Source organism: Serpula lacrymans (assembly GCF_000218685.1).
Source record: "Serpula lacrymans var. lacrymans S7.9 unplaced genomic scaffold SERLAscaffold_6, whole genome shotgun sequence".
In the NCBI taxonomy this organism is placed as follows: domain Eukaryota; kingdom Fungi; phylum Basidiomycota; class Agaricomycetes; order Boletales; family Serpulaceae; genus Serpula; species Serpula lacrymans.
Genome location: NW_006763295.1, coordinates 2306791 through 2322251, shown reverse-complemented (window position 1 = coordinate 2322251; position 15461 = coordinate 2306791). Strand labels below are relative to the sequence as shown.

The following is a 15461-nucleotide window of genomic DNA, read 5'->3' as shown; positions in this document are numbered from 1 at the left end:
AAAAGACTGTCATCGTCATCAGAGTCATGGAAGCGTTCACGGTGCAGCTGACCTGGTGGACGGACCATTGTGCAGGTGGCATCTATCTCCTTTGCGAGTAAAGCATGGTGTCCATTCACCGCAATGACATTGCAGTAGACTACGGGGCCGTCACCGAGATCAAATTTTTATACCTCCAGATGCAGATCCAAAAAACAACGGTGATTCATGGATTGTGATGAGGATCGCCTAAGACGTGTACAGATAAGTACCGGACAAGAGCTTTCCAAGACATGAAAACGTGAAACGAGGGAACCACAAACGACGCCCCAGATATGCATCATAGAGATGTCGCCATCATCCCGCGTTACAGAGAACAGCTGCACAAGCCTTTCCACGATTAAGTGACTTCGTTGTTGCACACTAATGACAGCCCTGACTGGATTTTTGAGACTGGACCCAAAAGCAAATTGTGTTTGAAGTACGATGCAGGTAAATGTGTACAATCAGGAGGAAAGGAAAGGACAGTGAACGGTCGCCGTCAAAAGCTAAGTGATTTGGTCCTAGAAATGCTATCGAGAACATGGCTTCTAAATACCAAACGGTAAGTAACCATTGTAGTTGGCACGAATTTTAGAAACGGCACAGATGTGCCGACTTCGCGCTCCAGGAAGAGAACGTGGAACACGGTATGTCCGGATCACACTAGTCTCCCCTAGGCATACCATTTAGGAGGAAGACAGTCGTTCCTCCTATCAATGGGATCACACTGAAGTTATTTCATTATCTCGTCTCACCATCATTTTAGTTGAATCGCGACTTCCTTAGATTCCGGCTAAGGATTACCGTTTGCTCGCACAACTGAGATACGATGATCATATGTAAAGTGTATTAAACAGACAACGCATGTGAACTTACCTTGCAACTGAATTTTCATATCCATAAACACCCTCCGCACTGGCACGTTCGCTACATAGCATATACGCTTGGAATGAAACGCCAAGAGGGTTCGACTGGAGGGAAAACACTTACTGTAAATTTTCTCTCATGATGGTACCAGATAAGCCTCGATAGAGCAGAGTGGGAACACTATCAACTTCCCGGTACAGATGGGTACACATATGTCGAATGAAGCGTCAAGGGACTGGAGGCGGACTCGGAAAAGATCAAAAAAATTAAATTGGCACTCTTCCTTCTAGTGCACGTTCAAGTTGCCACCACCATTGAAATTAATGTTGAAACTTTGAGGGTTAAAAAATATACCATCAACTCTGATGTCGCTTCTTTTAGTTGCAGATGGTGGATGCCAACGCGGGAACGTCGACTGTGGTACTGTTATGGCCAAGATCCTCCTATAGTAATGACAGTACTGTACTAGTGAGTAGTACTACAAGAATTAAGTAACTGTGGGAATTTTAATTTTTGGACTTGCTGATTTCCGAGTCTTTGAGCCTCTCCTTCAACTTGAACCTTCCAACCAGTTCTAAATATTTACCTATCACGACGGGCCCAGATAGATAGGTGCAATATTCAACTGGTTGAAGCACTATATCATGAACGTCCAGTACCATTGTATTTTCAAGTTTACGTGTATACATGCAAGTAAGGCCTAGTATATTCCCTGAACTTGAAGATATCATTTATCCTTTTCTTAGGAATGTTAGAATGCGCCTCGAAAAATCCATTTTAGTACGCCTCAGCACCCAGTGAGTATAAAGCACAAGCTCGGAAACTATGGTCCGTCCATTACCAAGTTTACGACCCCTGCTCTTCAAGTTCTTCGCCCTAAAGTCTATTACGACGCATGTCTATCTTGTTTGGGATGTTCACCAAATTGTCGCGCTCAGCTTGTATAGCCAATCGACTAATTGATTCAAAACAGAAATTACTTCGTGTTTTGGACATACTCTGCGCTTGCGAAGGCGGTATCCCCAAGGCGATGGCCGCAAAATTCCTTGCTATGTACTTGGCGTAAGTTTTCTTTGCTTTCAGTTGTACTTTATCTTGATCAATTCATATCAAAAGATGTGAAGTTACACAGCGAAAGCTCGTAGACTTATCGCGCAACGAGCAATCTGAGAATGTTCAAAACCAGGCTGATCGTCATGTTCAGGATTGCACGGACCTTATAAACTATATTCAGGTTAGTTCACTGGTTTTGTCATCTTATTGCTCCGCCTCATGGTCTAGAGAAGCAAGGTCTGAGAGACATTATTGAATACGATTGTACCTCACCGAGGTCAACCAGCCCTCCTGGTACACAGACCGAAGAAAGTAACGTTCATGGGGGATATGGTCCCATTCAAGGTAATTTTCGGTCATCTAAGAGTAATGGTCCTTGATACCAGAAAACGACCATGGATAATTAAGGCCCTTCGCGATCGGCCAGCTGTCACTGCCGTCGAAGAAATTCATCCATGGATTCCGATCCCCCGCCTTATTCACATACACAACAATCACAACTTACATCGATGAGCGAGCCATCAATGTGGGGTCTTGAAGCCGAATCTCCTTTCATGGCACGCTTTTTTCCCGGTGGTGAAAACGCCAATGTTAATAGCCCAATAATCAACATCGGAGGCCATGGAAATCGGGGTGCAGGTACTAAGGTCTTGCCAAATAGCTCAAACGGTCGTAGCTAATCTGTCACTACGGAAATCTTAGCATTTACTCCTGGGGGGTGTGGTCACAATAGCTGTTATACACCTTGTGCAGCTTGGAATACTCGGAAGGCATAAGTCGTGACTAACTTGTCGGTCTGATGGCGTAGTTGGTTATCGCATCTGTCTAACACACAGAAGGTCTCCTGTTCGAGCCAGGGTCAGATCATAGATTGGTAACTTTTTTGGAGTTCTTTTTTACTCCAAGGAGCTCAAAATATCTCATCGAGTATGAACATGTTTCCGCTCAGCCCCTGTGGACAGTAACAGCTTGGGATACTATTGACGAATCAATACCAGTAGATATAAAGTCCTTCAGACATTTATTCCCATGTTTTTGCTCCAATCACAATCTTCTGTCAGTCACGAACTGGTCACAGCCGTAACACTGACATTCTTGACAAGATCACGTGTACCGCGCCCTTCTCTCTCAGCCTGAGCTAAATCGATTAGCATTTCGTTACTGATTGTACTGGTCTTCAGTTTCGTGTATTCTTCAGAACCATGCATGCCATTCAGGTAACTTCTTGACCAACAATCATATTACGTTGTGCTGATATTTCATCTCTGAAGCAACAATATTGGGCGGTCCGTGACTATCTGAGTCCCGTATGGATTACTCCCCTTCGCCCTCGCAAATAGTCAGCTAAACGACTGTCGTGATCTGGCAGGTTCTTAAAGAAAGCAAATTCAAGGAACACGGACGAATCACGCCAGGTCTGTATTCACCAAAGGTTATCAATACGGGCGGAATTGACAGAACTATCGTGCTTTAGAGGAGTTTGTGGCTGCAGGCGACTTCCTGGCGTACAAATTCCCAGTGTGGACTTGGTACGTTTCTCTGAGACGATGGTTGTAAGCTCATGCGAATAAATGACAATGTAGGGAGAAAGGCGACATCTCTAAAGCTCGCGATTATCTGCCCACGGACAAGCAGTATCTTGTTACCCGTGGCGTTCCCTGCCTTCGTCGAGCCACTTCTCTCGCCTACACCGATGCAGACGAAGATGCTGAACGGCTGCTCTCCTTTGGAGACACCTCCGCTACGGGAAATGAGGCAGACGAGTGGGTCGAAACTCATGCAGGACGCAAACCTACATTGGATTCCGCAGCCAATCCAGGGGAGATAGACGACATCCCAGACTTGGATGGAGATCACGAGAGTGACGTCGCTAGTGCTATCGGTAACTTGTCGATTAGTGCCTCTACCACTGGCGCCACAGTAGGAGATACGCCTGATTTAGATGACATACCCGATATGGAGGAAGAAGATTTGGAGGAAGAGGACGAAGCGATAGCTGCGCCCAAGGCCAAAGGTATACCGTCCTCGGGCGTCCTCGATGTAAGGTAGGTCTCCTGGTGACCCATCCTTCATGGTATCGATTCTATCACTCCCTTTTAGCCAGGTAGAAGTTGCTAAGGGCAACCTTTTGCAAGTACGAACATACGACGTCATGATCACATACGACAAGTACTACCAGACGCCGCGAATCTGGCTCATCGGCTACGATGAGGTGCGTGCAACCAAGGCTAGAAGCTCCATTGTATCGCGCTAACTGCTGATCATAGAATGGAACTCCTCTGACGCCGCCTCAGATCTTCCAAGATGTGTCCGCAGACCATGCACTGAAGACGGTCACAATCGAGGCATTCCCTCATTCAGCAACTCTGCAAGCTGCTTCAGTCCACCCCTGCAAACACGCTAGTGTGATGAAGAAGGTTATAGAACGAATGAACGCAGGCGTAGTTGAGGAACAGCTGGCGCAGCGCAAATATGCAGGTGGGGCTAGTCCTAAGGATACTAAGGAGAACAAGAAGAAATGGGGTTTCGGCAGGAAATCAGGCGGGAAGGATGATAAGCCTGTAGAAGATGAGGAAGCGGACGGCATGCGTGTGGATTTCTACTTGGTGGTTTTCCTCAAGTTCATTGCATCCATCGTGCCCACTATTGAGGTTGACTCGACGACTGCATTCTAATACTGGCAGAAGATATCTTGTCATAGTCATTTTGATACCCTTAGGTCCTATGTGTGTTCGTTTTTGTGTCATCGCTTGTAATGTTTGCCTCCCAGATCAATGTACTGTTGTAGAATATAGAAAAGGTGTATCCCTTTTTTCTCACTAGACACGAAGACCGCGGAGCATAGCAGTATCATTGATTTCTCGACATCGCAGCAATAGATGGTACACCTATGAGTATGACATCTATAAGAGTAAAATAAATCACAGCCAGAGATATGAAAGCTAGACATGCGTCAAATCCCAGGGAAACCACCATACCACACCAGCATACTAAACTCAGCTTTCCAAATCTTTCGATTTCTTAGCTTTCTTGTCCTTCTTCTGCTTTTTGTCCTTCCCATCGGATGCGTCTGTTTTTGTTGTGGGCAAGTCAACGTCCATGGACGTGATATCCTCCTTTTGCGAGTCGCTATGTTTCTTCTTCTTCTTCTTCTCTTTCACGTCTTTCACTTGATCAACCAAGTTCTCACTATGTTCCAAACCATCTTCTCTCTTCCGCTTCTTAGATTTCTCCGTCTTTCCATCACCCTCACCTGCACCTTCGACTCGTGTATCCTTTTTGCTCTTTTCCCCCTTCGTGCTAGGATCGGCAGCGTTCTCCTGTTTATCACCCTTTTCTTTTCTACTCTTCTTCTCTTTTACACCCTCAGCAGCAGTCGAGCCACTAGGGTTGCAGTTCATCCTCTGCTATAGCCTCCAATTTCCGGTTTCTCTTCTCTGACTTATCCTTTTCTTCGTACTCTCCGTAGCGTCCTCAGTGGATGCGCTCGGTTCGTCATCGACTTTGTCGTCAGATTCCGGAGACTTCTCTGCCTTCTTTTTGTCTTTCTTAGCTTTCTTCACCTTCTTTCTTTCGTTTTATCAGGACCTTCTACCGAGACCTTTTCTGGAGATGAGGGCAATGGTATTGAATTGGGTTCTACTGGTTTCCCGTCGCCTTTGGGATTTTTGTCTAGATGTTCGTTTCCCTATAGCAAATATGTTTTAGCGAATATGTCACGAGTGTGTACACATTGTCGACTTACGTTTAACTTGGAAAGACCCTCTTTTTGGTTATCTTTACCAGCAGTTGACTGCGATTTCTGGTTTCCTGCTTTTTTGCTGTCGTCCGTACCTGCATCTTGGGTACTTCCAATAGGTGGTGCGATAACAGTAGACATCCGAGCGGGAGCACCAAGTGGAGCACTATTGGGACCACTACTCGTAACTCGGTTTCCTCGACCACGTTGATACATACCGACATTAGGGTCCCTTGGATTCCCTCGATTCTAAACGTACAGCCAAGATCAAAGATATATTAAAAAAATAGAGGAGAAAAGAGCGAATAAATACAGGTTTGGCGCCTTTCCACAGGCCTTTTTGGTACTTCTCTGCTTCGCTGATACATTGCGTGTGGCCCTTGTATTCCATGGGCGAGTTGAATGTCGTGTGACAATCAATGCAATCGAAGCCTGAATGACAGTAATTCCGATGCTGGTCTAGTTTTGGTTTTTTCACGACATCGCCGCAAGCTGTAGTTGAAGTACAATGAGACAATATGGTTGTATAGGACAACGAAATACCTGACCATGACATCTGGGTGATGCCTGTCAGTTCTCAGTGATCTACATTGACATAAATCATAACACATTGAACACGCACTGAAACGAGACCATTATAACTGCTAAGTTGGGTATTGTCTCTTATGTCGTCGAGTAACGGGAACTTGATTTTGTGGAATAAAAGAGAGATGGCCGCACGGACTTGCGTGTTCCAAACACCCTTCAGCAAGTAGCGATCGAAATTATGAAAAGAAAATAGTGGGCACGTGATCTGGGATAATTTCGATCTAATTATTTACGGTGTTGCAGTCCCAACGACTGAGCGATGCTGGTCCCGCGTCTTTCCCTGGTATCCTCTCGTCCATGCATACACCGAATAGTGCGAAGATATTGTTATAATGCACCTAAGTCTGAGGAGATCTTGTACTTGGACAGATATATCGATGGTCGCATATCGTGATTAGGTCAGCTACCGACCAGCCAGAGACTGCCTATACTTGTCGTGATGGAAGCTTTGTGGGGGTGAAGCACCGTTCCCACACACTTTTCATCTTTGTACGTCGTACGGTCTCTGCTGCAACTTATGGCCTGGGGCATCTTCTACCGACACCCACAACAATCCAGCTGGGATCATGCACCAAGCACGGTACACGACGACCGCTCCTTAGGTTTCATCAAACAGTATGGTCACGATGCCACTTTGCCCAGTGGCTCCCCTGACAGTTCCAAATCTGCATATCCGAGTGCCAGTCAGCAGTATCCTCCAGGTCTTTCTTATGCTTCACATTCTCCCCCTTTTGCTGGTCAAACTGCACAGTCTCCGTCCTCGATGATGTCCCCAGCGTCTACACCTGCCTTCAGAAGACCCTTGTCTGATTCTTTTCGCGATGATCCAGCCTTCTCAGCTGATCCTACACTGCATCCATTTTTCCCTTTGACAGCTGCTGCGTCTTACAGACAGGTTCCTTCGAAGTCTCCGATGCAGGTCCCTGTTGCTCTCAGTCCACCGGTTAATCCCCCCACTCCATCACCACCTCCATCACCCAATAGGGCTACTATTGGAGATGAATCGGCTTCCATTCATGAAGATCAGCTAGAGCGAGCTTATCCTAGCTCTTCTGAGTATACGGAATCTCACACAACTTTGTCTTTATCTGCATTCACACATGATACATTTTCGTCGTCTTCCGCGCTTACTTCTCCACAATCGGAAAAGCCTTCTCTACCCTCTTTCTTTTCCCCACCTCCAGCCTACGAGGCTGAGATTTCTCTACCACTGAATGATCCTCCACCTATGGATCGCCCAGCCGTCGTCCGCAATGTCTCAGCCCCTGCGGTACGACAGGAAATGAGAGAGGATCCACCTCCCAGATCTGCAACCGCTCCAATCCACGCAGACGGTAGCAATCGAGCCGGCATAGGACGTCGGGGCCATCCCGTGCAACATCACCCAAACTGGCGCGCACTTGATCGCATTGATGAATTAGACGAATCAGACCCATTTGGAGGGTGGCATCACCGTGGTCCTTATGAAGCCATAGGTAGTAACTTGGCTGAGCTTGGACCTCCTCATAAATATGATGACACTGGAATATTGGGAGGTGATCTGCAGAAGGTTCGAAGCGAGGTGGGTCTTATGAATACTTTCTCAAGATATTTTGTGCTCAGTTATATTTACGCAAGACGTCCCGTGGTCCCTCAAAGCAAAGACGAATAAAAGTATGTGCAATGAACTGGTTTCTTAGCACTAGATTTTCATATGGATGTAGCCTCCACGAGTGGATCCACCTAAACCTGGAGTATTCCATGGTTTGTCGCTGAATCTCCGTCCTGGACAAATACTTCCTCGCAGGGTTACATACGACACTCGACCGGGCGTTTCTTTTTCTGCTGAACCTTTTAGTGACGATCAAATACTTCACGCAGGTGCTCAACCTACAAACGGTTCGCCATCGCGCCCCGAACACTCAAGAAGTCGATCTGTACCAGTTGTAAAAAATCGCGCCATGCATGCCCCTACTTCGAATCCGCGAGTTCCCCGCTATGACCAGGTTACCAGGGGGACCGATCCACCTCACCTTCACCAGGTGGCGGATTATTCTCATCCCGGAAATAGCGCGCCTACGAATAGACACCATGCCCCAGCGGACGACCGTCAATCCCCTACCAACTATGTTGGTCATCAAGAATGGGACCAGAATCGTAAGTCGTCTAGGCCTGTGGTTATGACCCCTCAGTCGACGAGTTCGGCAGAGGAGCTGATGTACGTTACAGACCGGCCATTACCTCCCCCTCCTCCTAAAGCCAGTCACCACTCGCCTCCCATTCAAAGTAACTCCACAGCTCAGGGTAACACATTCGGTGGTTCAAACACGGCCTACAATTCTAAGACTAGCCTCCCTCCTAGCCTGCGGTCAGGACCGCCCAAAGTTCGTCACCTTCCCAAACATCTTGTTATGCCTACCCCACTTCAACCGCCGCCGCCACCTCTACCCCAGGCCGATTACCAGCACGCTCAACGGCCACCATTTCATCACCAGCAACGGTACCAGCAGCACGAACATGCGTATTCTCACGGCCCTCCTCACAATCCTTCTACATACCCAGACCAATTCCCACCCCCTACTCAGGAAATACCACAGATGGTCCCAGAGAGCCGGAGACTACGAAAGAGAAGTGGTATTTATCCGCCAAACACTCCTCTGCCTTTCGTTGTCCCTCTCTCTTCTACAAACTCTATTCCTCTCATCGCAGGATCTGGTTCAAAGAAGGCGAAAGAGACTGAGAAAGCTAACTTGTTCAAGGAAGGATCTCATCGGCGAAAGTTGAGTAAGCGGAGGAATGATATTTGAGCTAACTAGTTGCATTTTCAAGTTGTTGGGTAATCTGTGACGGACATGTTTTTGTGTTGTATTTCGCTCCGCTGCTTTTTATCTCATATTTCTCTTTATCATGCTCAAGGACACTTGTGTGTATTTTTTTTGCAATAGATGTTTTCTATATCGTAGTTATGTCTGCCATATCAAGCCCATTGTGAGGATAGAAATATATTGATCAACACACTGCGAACTTGCTGTGCATACCTGCTTGGCCCCTGCGTGAGAATGTTCAACGTTCAGCGCCTGCTGCACGCCACTGCCTCATTCCTACTCCTTCCCACCCCCTACTTTGCTAAACCAACCTTACCAACTGAATCGCACTATACTCGATGGATTTGAACAAAACCTCGATGCCCGATACTACGCATACACAAGATATTGACTCTGGCTCTGGCGCTAGGCCTGGGTTCTTTCATGGGGCTCAAAATACAGGCGCTAGGGGAGGCAACTTTGTCGACGTCGGTAGCCACTTTAGTGGAACCATGACTATCACAAATAGCTATCAGGTCGCTACCACCCCTAGCCAACGAAATGATGATCCGAGGAGCTTGCCCCGGTTCATCGATCCCCACATCGATCTCTTATCTCCTCACTTTACTGGGCATGTAAAAGACCTGGAGCAACTGCAAAAGTTGTTTGATACAAGCCAGGGTGACCGACCTACCCAATGCGCGATCTACGGAATGCCTGGTCTTGGAAAGACTCAGCTGGCCTTGCAGTACGCCAAAACGGAATATGACAATAAACGATTCTCGCACGTGTTTTGGATTTCTAGTACTACCGTAGAGAAGCTTCAAGAAGGCTTTGCTAGGGTCTTATATTTCACTGGGAAATCGGATTTGCATCAGGATCAAGAGGCAAAGCTGATGTTCGTCCGTGACTGGTTTGAGAAATCCGGTCCTCTATCTTGGCTCATCGTGTTCGACAATGTCTCGAGAGACACAGTTAAATTTCTCTGAACATATCTGCCTCACTCAAATGCACAGGGAAGGATTTTATACACCACCCGAACTCAGCATGTCGCAGACCTGGTGGTTCTTGCTGCAGGACAGCCGGATAATGTAGTCCATCTCGACGTGCTGGATGCGAAGGAGTAGAGTAGATGGTGAACTGCGTCGGACGACTGCCGCTGGCCATAGTGCAGGCTGGGTCTTTCAAGAGACAGTCGACGTACAGCGTAGAGGACAGGTTGGTTCTATATAAAGATTCCACCCAAAAATCACAGGCAAGTATTATTCTATACAGGGATGTTATTATGAGCGCTGATTATATGTGTGCATGTGAAGATGATACAGTGGGACAATGATCTCGACGATTACGAGGCAAAGTCTGTTGCTGCTGTGCTTGGCAGTCTTCTGGAGCACGCATTTCAAGATACTGACACTAGGAATTTTCTTAAATTGCTTTCGTTCTTTGACCCAGAAAGCATTGCTTTAAATGTCATCATCGAGACTGCGAAGAACATTACTGAAACCAAGCATCAGATATCTGCAGAGGTAATGGATGCACATCCCCAGCCTAAGGGTGGAATTGTGCGAACTATCATGCACAAGCTGCATATAAAAACGGCAAAAGCAACAATACCTTCGAAGAGACAGAGATGGTCTTGATCAAGAGCACTCTGATAGAACATCTCTCTGCTATGATATGTTCTATTGGTCTGTCTCGAGTCATTCGACAGCTACAAGAACTGTCATTGGTTTACTGTACTGGCAGTGTGGATGCCACTGTGTTACACATGCATGATTTAACCAGCTTTCTTGTTCGAGAGATGACAAGAGTGGATGGTTTCTGGGAGGACTTCTTCGACTGCACTGTCGATTTCATAGGGGTTGCTATAGACAATATCTCTGATACTGGTTCCCCCAAATGTTGGCCACAGTGTGCCCTAATTGCTTCACACGTACAATCATTGGCAAACATAGAAAATATACAGGGAGCAAACCAGAAGCTTCTTGGTGGGAGATTTTTCATGGCAGAATACATGCACATCCAAGGAAGATATAAAGACACAGAGACAGTGTACATTGAAATTCTGAAAATCAAGCAGGAGCAGCTTGGTTTTGAGCATCCAAACACACTGCTGACAGTGAACAACCTGGCAGCAGTGTATGATTCACAGGGAAAGTACATAGAGGCTGAGGCATTGTATGGGAGAGCTTTGGCAGGCCAGGAGAAACAGCTTGGTGCTGAGCACACTGGTGACAGTGAACAACCTGGAATTAGTGTATTCATCACAGGGAAAGTACACAGAAGCTGAGGCATTGTATAGGAGAGCTTTGGCAGGCCGGGAGAAACAGCTTGGTGTTATGATAACACATTTTTGGACCTTTCCTTTTATTTTCATTCTCCGCTTTAACCTTTTACTGTAGTTTTCTCACACTGTGCCATGCGGCACTTTCCTTTTGTTCAAACTCCTCTTTCTCGTGCTGCACTGCTTTTCTTCTTATTTTAGCTACAAGTCTCTCACACAGCAGAGCTGGTCACACGGGCTGCGTCCTCTGACATCATCAGCCACTGCCTTATCAACTGTATAGTACAACATGTACAAACAACCTGTAGTAGTATAAATACCTCAATAGATCCAGGAGACTCCTCAGCGAGTCCTCCTGTTGTTTACCCACAACTAACTTGGTCCTATCCTAAGGGTAACCACTCCCCTCACTACCTTTATAGTTAGTTCTAGTTGTGCGCCAGAGTATACAAACTCTAGGTTGTTACACTTGGTGCTGAGCACCCACACACACTGAGAATTGTGAACAACCTGGCAGCAGTGTATTCATCACAGGGAAAGTATACAGAAGCTGAGGCATTGTATGGGAGAGCTTTGGCAGGCCAGGAGAAATAGTGTAAGATATTTAATTAAATTGAGTAAGTACTTACTGATAAGACAAGTTGGCACTATACAGTTGCCAGTAGATAATGTCCAAGTTTGTGATTAGATAAGACCATTAAATCATAAACTCTTTACATACCATTGAATATAACCAAGCACCACAGGAATAGAACAGTAACAAGCAGACTAGCTTGCTTCTAATATGTAACTAAAAGGTTGACTCTCAGTTTTCATTTAGCCAAGCTGTGATTTTTTAGTGTTTAAACAACTATATTTATAACAGCTTTACTATATAATTGTTGATTATTTGTGTAAAAGATGTACTAGTTTAATGGTAGTTTAATGCTATTATTTTGAGCTTTAGCTTTAAGTTAGTGACATTTGTTAGAGCTTGTTTGGAGACGAGCAAACGAGCAAAACATGCGCGCAGGTAGGAGGCTGCCGATGCTGCGGGCGTCGGAGTCTGAAGGCCTACTGCCTGCTGTATGGTCAATCAACATCGATTGCCAACATCCATAGAATCAAGCTCATCCCAACAGCGTTCTCGTTGTTTGCAGTACAGGGAGTCCACTTTAAACATGGTCTCCTTGGTATCCCGCTATCTTCTTCTCGTCGTGGCATCTGTCTCATTTGAAAAGACTGTATGGAATGATCAAGAAACGAAAGAACTGCTCTGGTTCCTCAAATCTGTCAAGGCTCAAGCTGGCAATGGCAGCAACTTCAAGGAATCAGTATTTACCCCCATCCTTCCAACATTAGGACCTCTTAAATCTGCAGGCCCTATCAAGACGGCCAAAATGTGTAAGACAGAATGGACTGGGGTAAGTCCTTCATTTCAAAAAAAAATGTTTTACTCTACTGATAACTAACAACTGTGCCCTCTCGTTCTGCTTAGAGCAACCTACTCGGCAATAGAAACCTACCGACAGCAGTCAGGCTTGTCCTGGGACCCCATTCTTGGTGCAAATATATGCAACAAAAGCACTGAGAAAATGTGAAGCCAGTATGTGTCCCAAAAGGTGCGTTTTCTTCTTTTTCTTACAGTTAAAAGAATACTAACTATGTCTTATCAGTTGCAGGCTCACACATTGATGTGCCTGTTCAAAAAAACGGGCTGGATTTTTTTACAGGATATGGAGGGCATCATGCCATTTACTGCGAAAGGATCACACATTTTTTGACCAATGTCATGCACCAAAGTTGATTGGTAGCATGGACAGGTGTCAATAACGAAGTGAATATTCAAAAAGACTCGCCTTTGCGCCACACAGGCACAGTGCCACATGGAATAGTAATTAATATTGCCTTTTTTGAACTTGTGGCTGATCAGCACCACCTCTATTAGGCAATCCAGTCACGCTCACCTTTGCTTTTCCATTCGGTACTTTCCGCGTTTCGGCATTTCGGCAAATTTTCGCGTCGCCACTGGCTACACATTGCATTGCGCCCTCGCTTTTGTCATTTCCTTCACTTCCCTTCCTTTGCCTAGCCCCACCATGGGTCCCTTACTCTCGTTTTTATTCTCACCCGACGGTCGTTTCTGGATCCCCATTTTAGTTCACCTCCTCGTCACCTCCAGCCTCCTCCTCCTCATCTTCTTTGCTCCCCCACCATTTCTGATGTCACCACTTCCTATCCGCTTCCGTCGCCAATCCGTCGACTACCACGTGCCACTGCTGATATCAGCAAAGCCCCGGCGGCTGGTTCAAATAGGACAACAGGTCCATCTTTATAACGTCGATCTACCATCATATACTATCAAAATATCAGTCGCTTGTCTTGCCTGGTTGGAGCGTGGGTGGGTAGTTTTTGAGCTGGAGAAGGTTCATCCCCTTGCGTCGCCCATGTTCATTGCTGTCCCATTCACTTGGGTACACTTATCTTTTGTCCATCGTCTTCGCTACAGCTACACCTACCACACGCTGCCTGGGACTCACTTGTTCCAAATTGGGACTACTCCTCTCCCTCCCTCGTTTGACCAGGTGGTCCAACACAACCAGTCCATTGGTAAGGCCATGGAACTGTCGGATTTGGACTAGGTGGTGGACCGGTGGCTCCAGTTTCTTTTTTTTCAGCAGAACATTCATTTACAGTGCGATTATTTTTGATTTTTGAATCATTTTTATGGACACATATTTTTTAGAATGCCTGACTGACAATAAAGGAACTGTGTTGATACTGATAGTGTTTTGCCCAGCCCTTTTTTTACTGTATCTTCCCATGACATCATGATTTTCCTGCTCTCTTTTTGCTATTGGACTTTACTTTATGGCTGTACAAACCTGTGACATTACTCACAGCATTCATTGTTCTATCCCTTTCTTTTCCTTTTTTTGACAATCTTATCCTGTACTACCTACGCAGGATTTGTCAGTGTACATTCCTTCCTTCATATTCTTTCTCATTCTTTTTGCACAGCTATACTGTGCATAGCCTACTTTTCTTTTACTATATAAACCCCTGTATTCTACCTTGTAAAAACAACAAGAACTCGAATCCAGACTTCTTCTCTAATCTCAAGTTCACTACTCTTCTACTTGTGATCCAGTGTGGTCACAACACTTCCCACTGCTACCACTGTTATCTGCTGTCATCGTCACTCTCCACTTTTGAAAGTCATTTTCATCCCTTTCGATTAGAGTCCTTCTGAGCACTACAGTTTGTGCGTCAGGAGCCTGCTATCACTGGGAACCTTGTCACATTGTCATTCTCAAACCTACCTTGTGCTACAATTAGCAAGGTAGTGTTCGTCTATACTCGCCACAAAGCCCCTATCTTTCTGCATTCCAACTATCCCTCCTCCTCAAAACCACACACCCATACATCTTTGGGTTTTACTTTGAAGGATTGTTATACGTACCACCCCACGAACAACCAGACCACTCCACTGTTCTAGGAGGCAAAGCCCATAAACAAGTTCCGTGGAATCTGGGAGGATTGTGTGTTTGTTTGTTTTTGTGTGTGTTTTTTTCTAACAACAGTTCTCATCATCGACAACGGCGAGCAACACTTGACCGGAGGAATAATGTGCATGTGGTGTACCCATAGCAGATGCTATGGGTTTCACTGTATCCCACGGGGAGAAGGTTGAAATGATGTTTCGGACCAGACTAGCTGGGACCACTCGTTAGTCTGGTCCGAAGTAAGGACCTTTGGCAGGAACCCCCACTTCAGTAGTAATAGAGAAGGCACCATGAGCAGCACATTTGGCTTGAACTCAGCATTTTGTGGCTAGTCACACCAGGAAAAAGCACATAAAGGTTTCAGCTGAAACAGCTACTGTAGAGAACAAATGCTATGTACATGATCTGTACTATTGTATCACAACTATGACAATTTATGTAGCACCTTGGACCTATATGACTCTGAATATCCCATTTCTTTTTGCCCGTGTTTTGGTTCAGATCCTTCAAAGTAAAACCAAAGATGTATGGGTGTGTGGTTTTGAGGAGGAGGGATAGTTGGAATGCAGAAGATAGGGGCTTTGTGGCGAGTATAGACGAACACTACCTTGCTAATTGTAGCACAGGTAGGTTTGAGATGA

At 45.8% G+C, this 15461-nt stretch overlaps 3 protein-coding genes across 3 annotated transcripts; all 3 read left to right on the top strand.

Annotated features, from left to right (window-relative positions):
* Positions 1-3049: 3049 nt before the first annotated feature.
* ATR3 (uncharacterized protein) lies at positions 3050-5863 on the top strand (the record flags this gene model as incomplete). The annotated part of the gene is made up of 8 exons (XM_007317927.1): positions 3050-3158; positions 3213-3248; positions 3311-3356; positions 3416-3470; positions 3525-3986; positions 4042-4153; positions 4209-5626; positions 5686-5863. The coding sequence occupies 7 exons, from the start codon at positions 3144-3146 to the stop codon at positions 4614-4616; spliced, it is 1134 nt and encodes a 377-aa protein (XP_007317989.1).
* A 3593-nt stretch (positions 5864-9456) lies between these two features.
* Positions 9457-11092, top strand: SERLADRAFT_466598 (uncharacterized protein; the record flags this gene model as incomplete). Its single annotated transcript, XM_007317926.1, has 2 exons — positions 9457-10306; positions 10368-11092. The coding sequence occupies one exon, from the start codon at positions 9564-9566 to the stop codon at positions 10038-10040; it is 477 nt and encodes a 158-aa protein (XP_007317988.1).
* A 1403-nt stretch (positions 11093-12495) lies between these two features.
* Positions 12496-12832, top strand: SERLADRAFT_437580 (uncharacterized protein; the record flags this gene model as incomplete). The annotated part of the gene is made up of 2 exons (XM_007317925.1): positions 12496-12738; positions 12815-12832. 2 exons carry the CDS (start codon positions 12496-12498, stop codon positions 12830-12832), a joined length of 261 nt encoding a protein of 86 aa, XP_007317987.1.
* Between the last annotated feature and the right edge of the window lie 2629 nt (positions 12833-15461).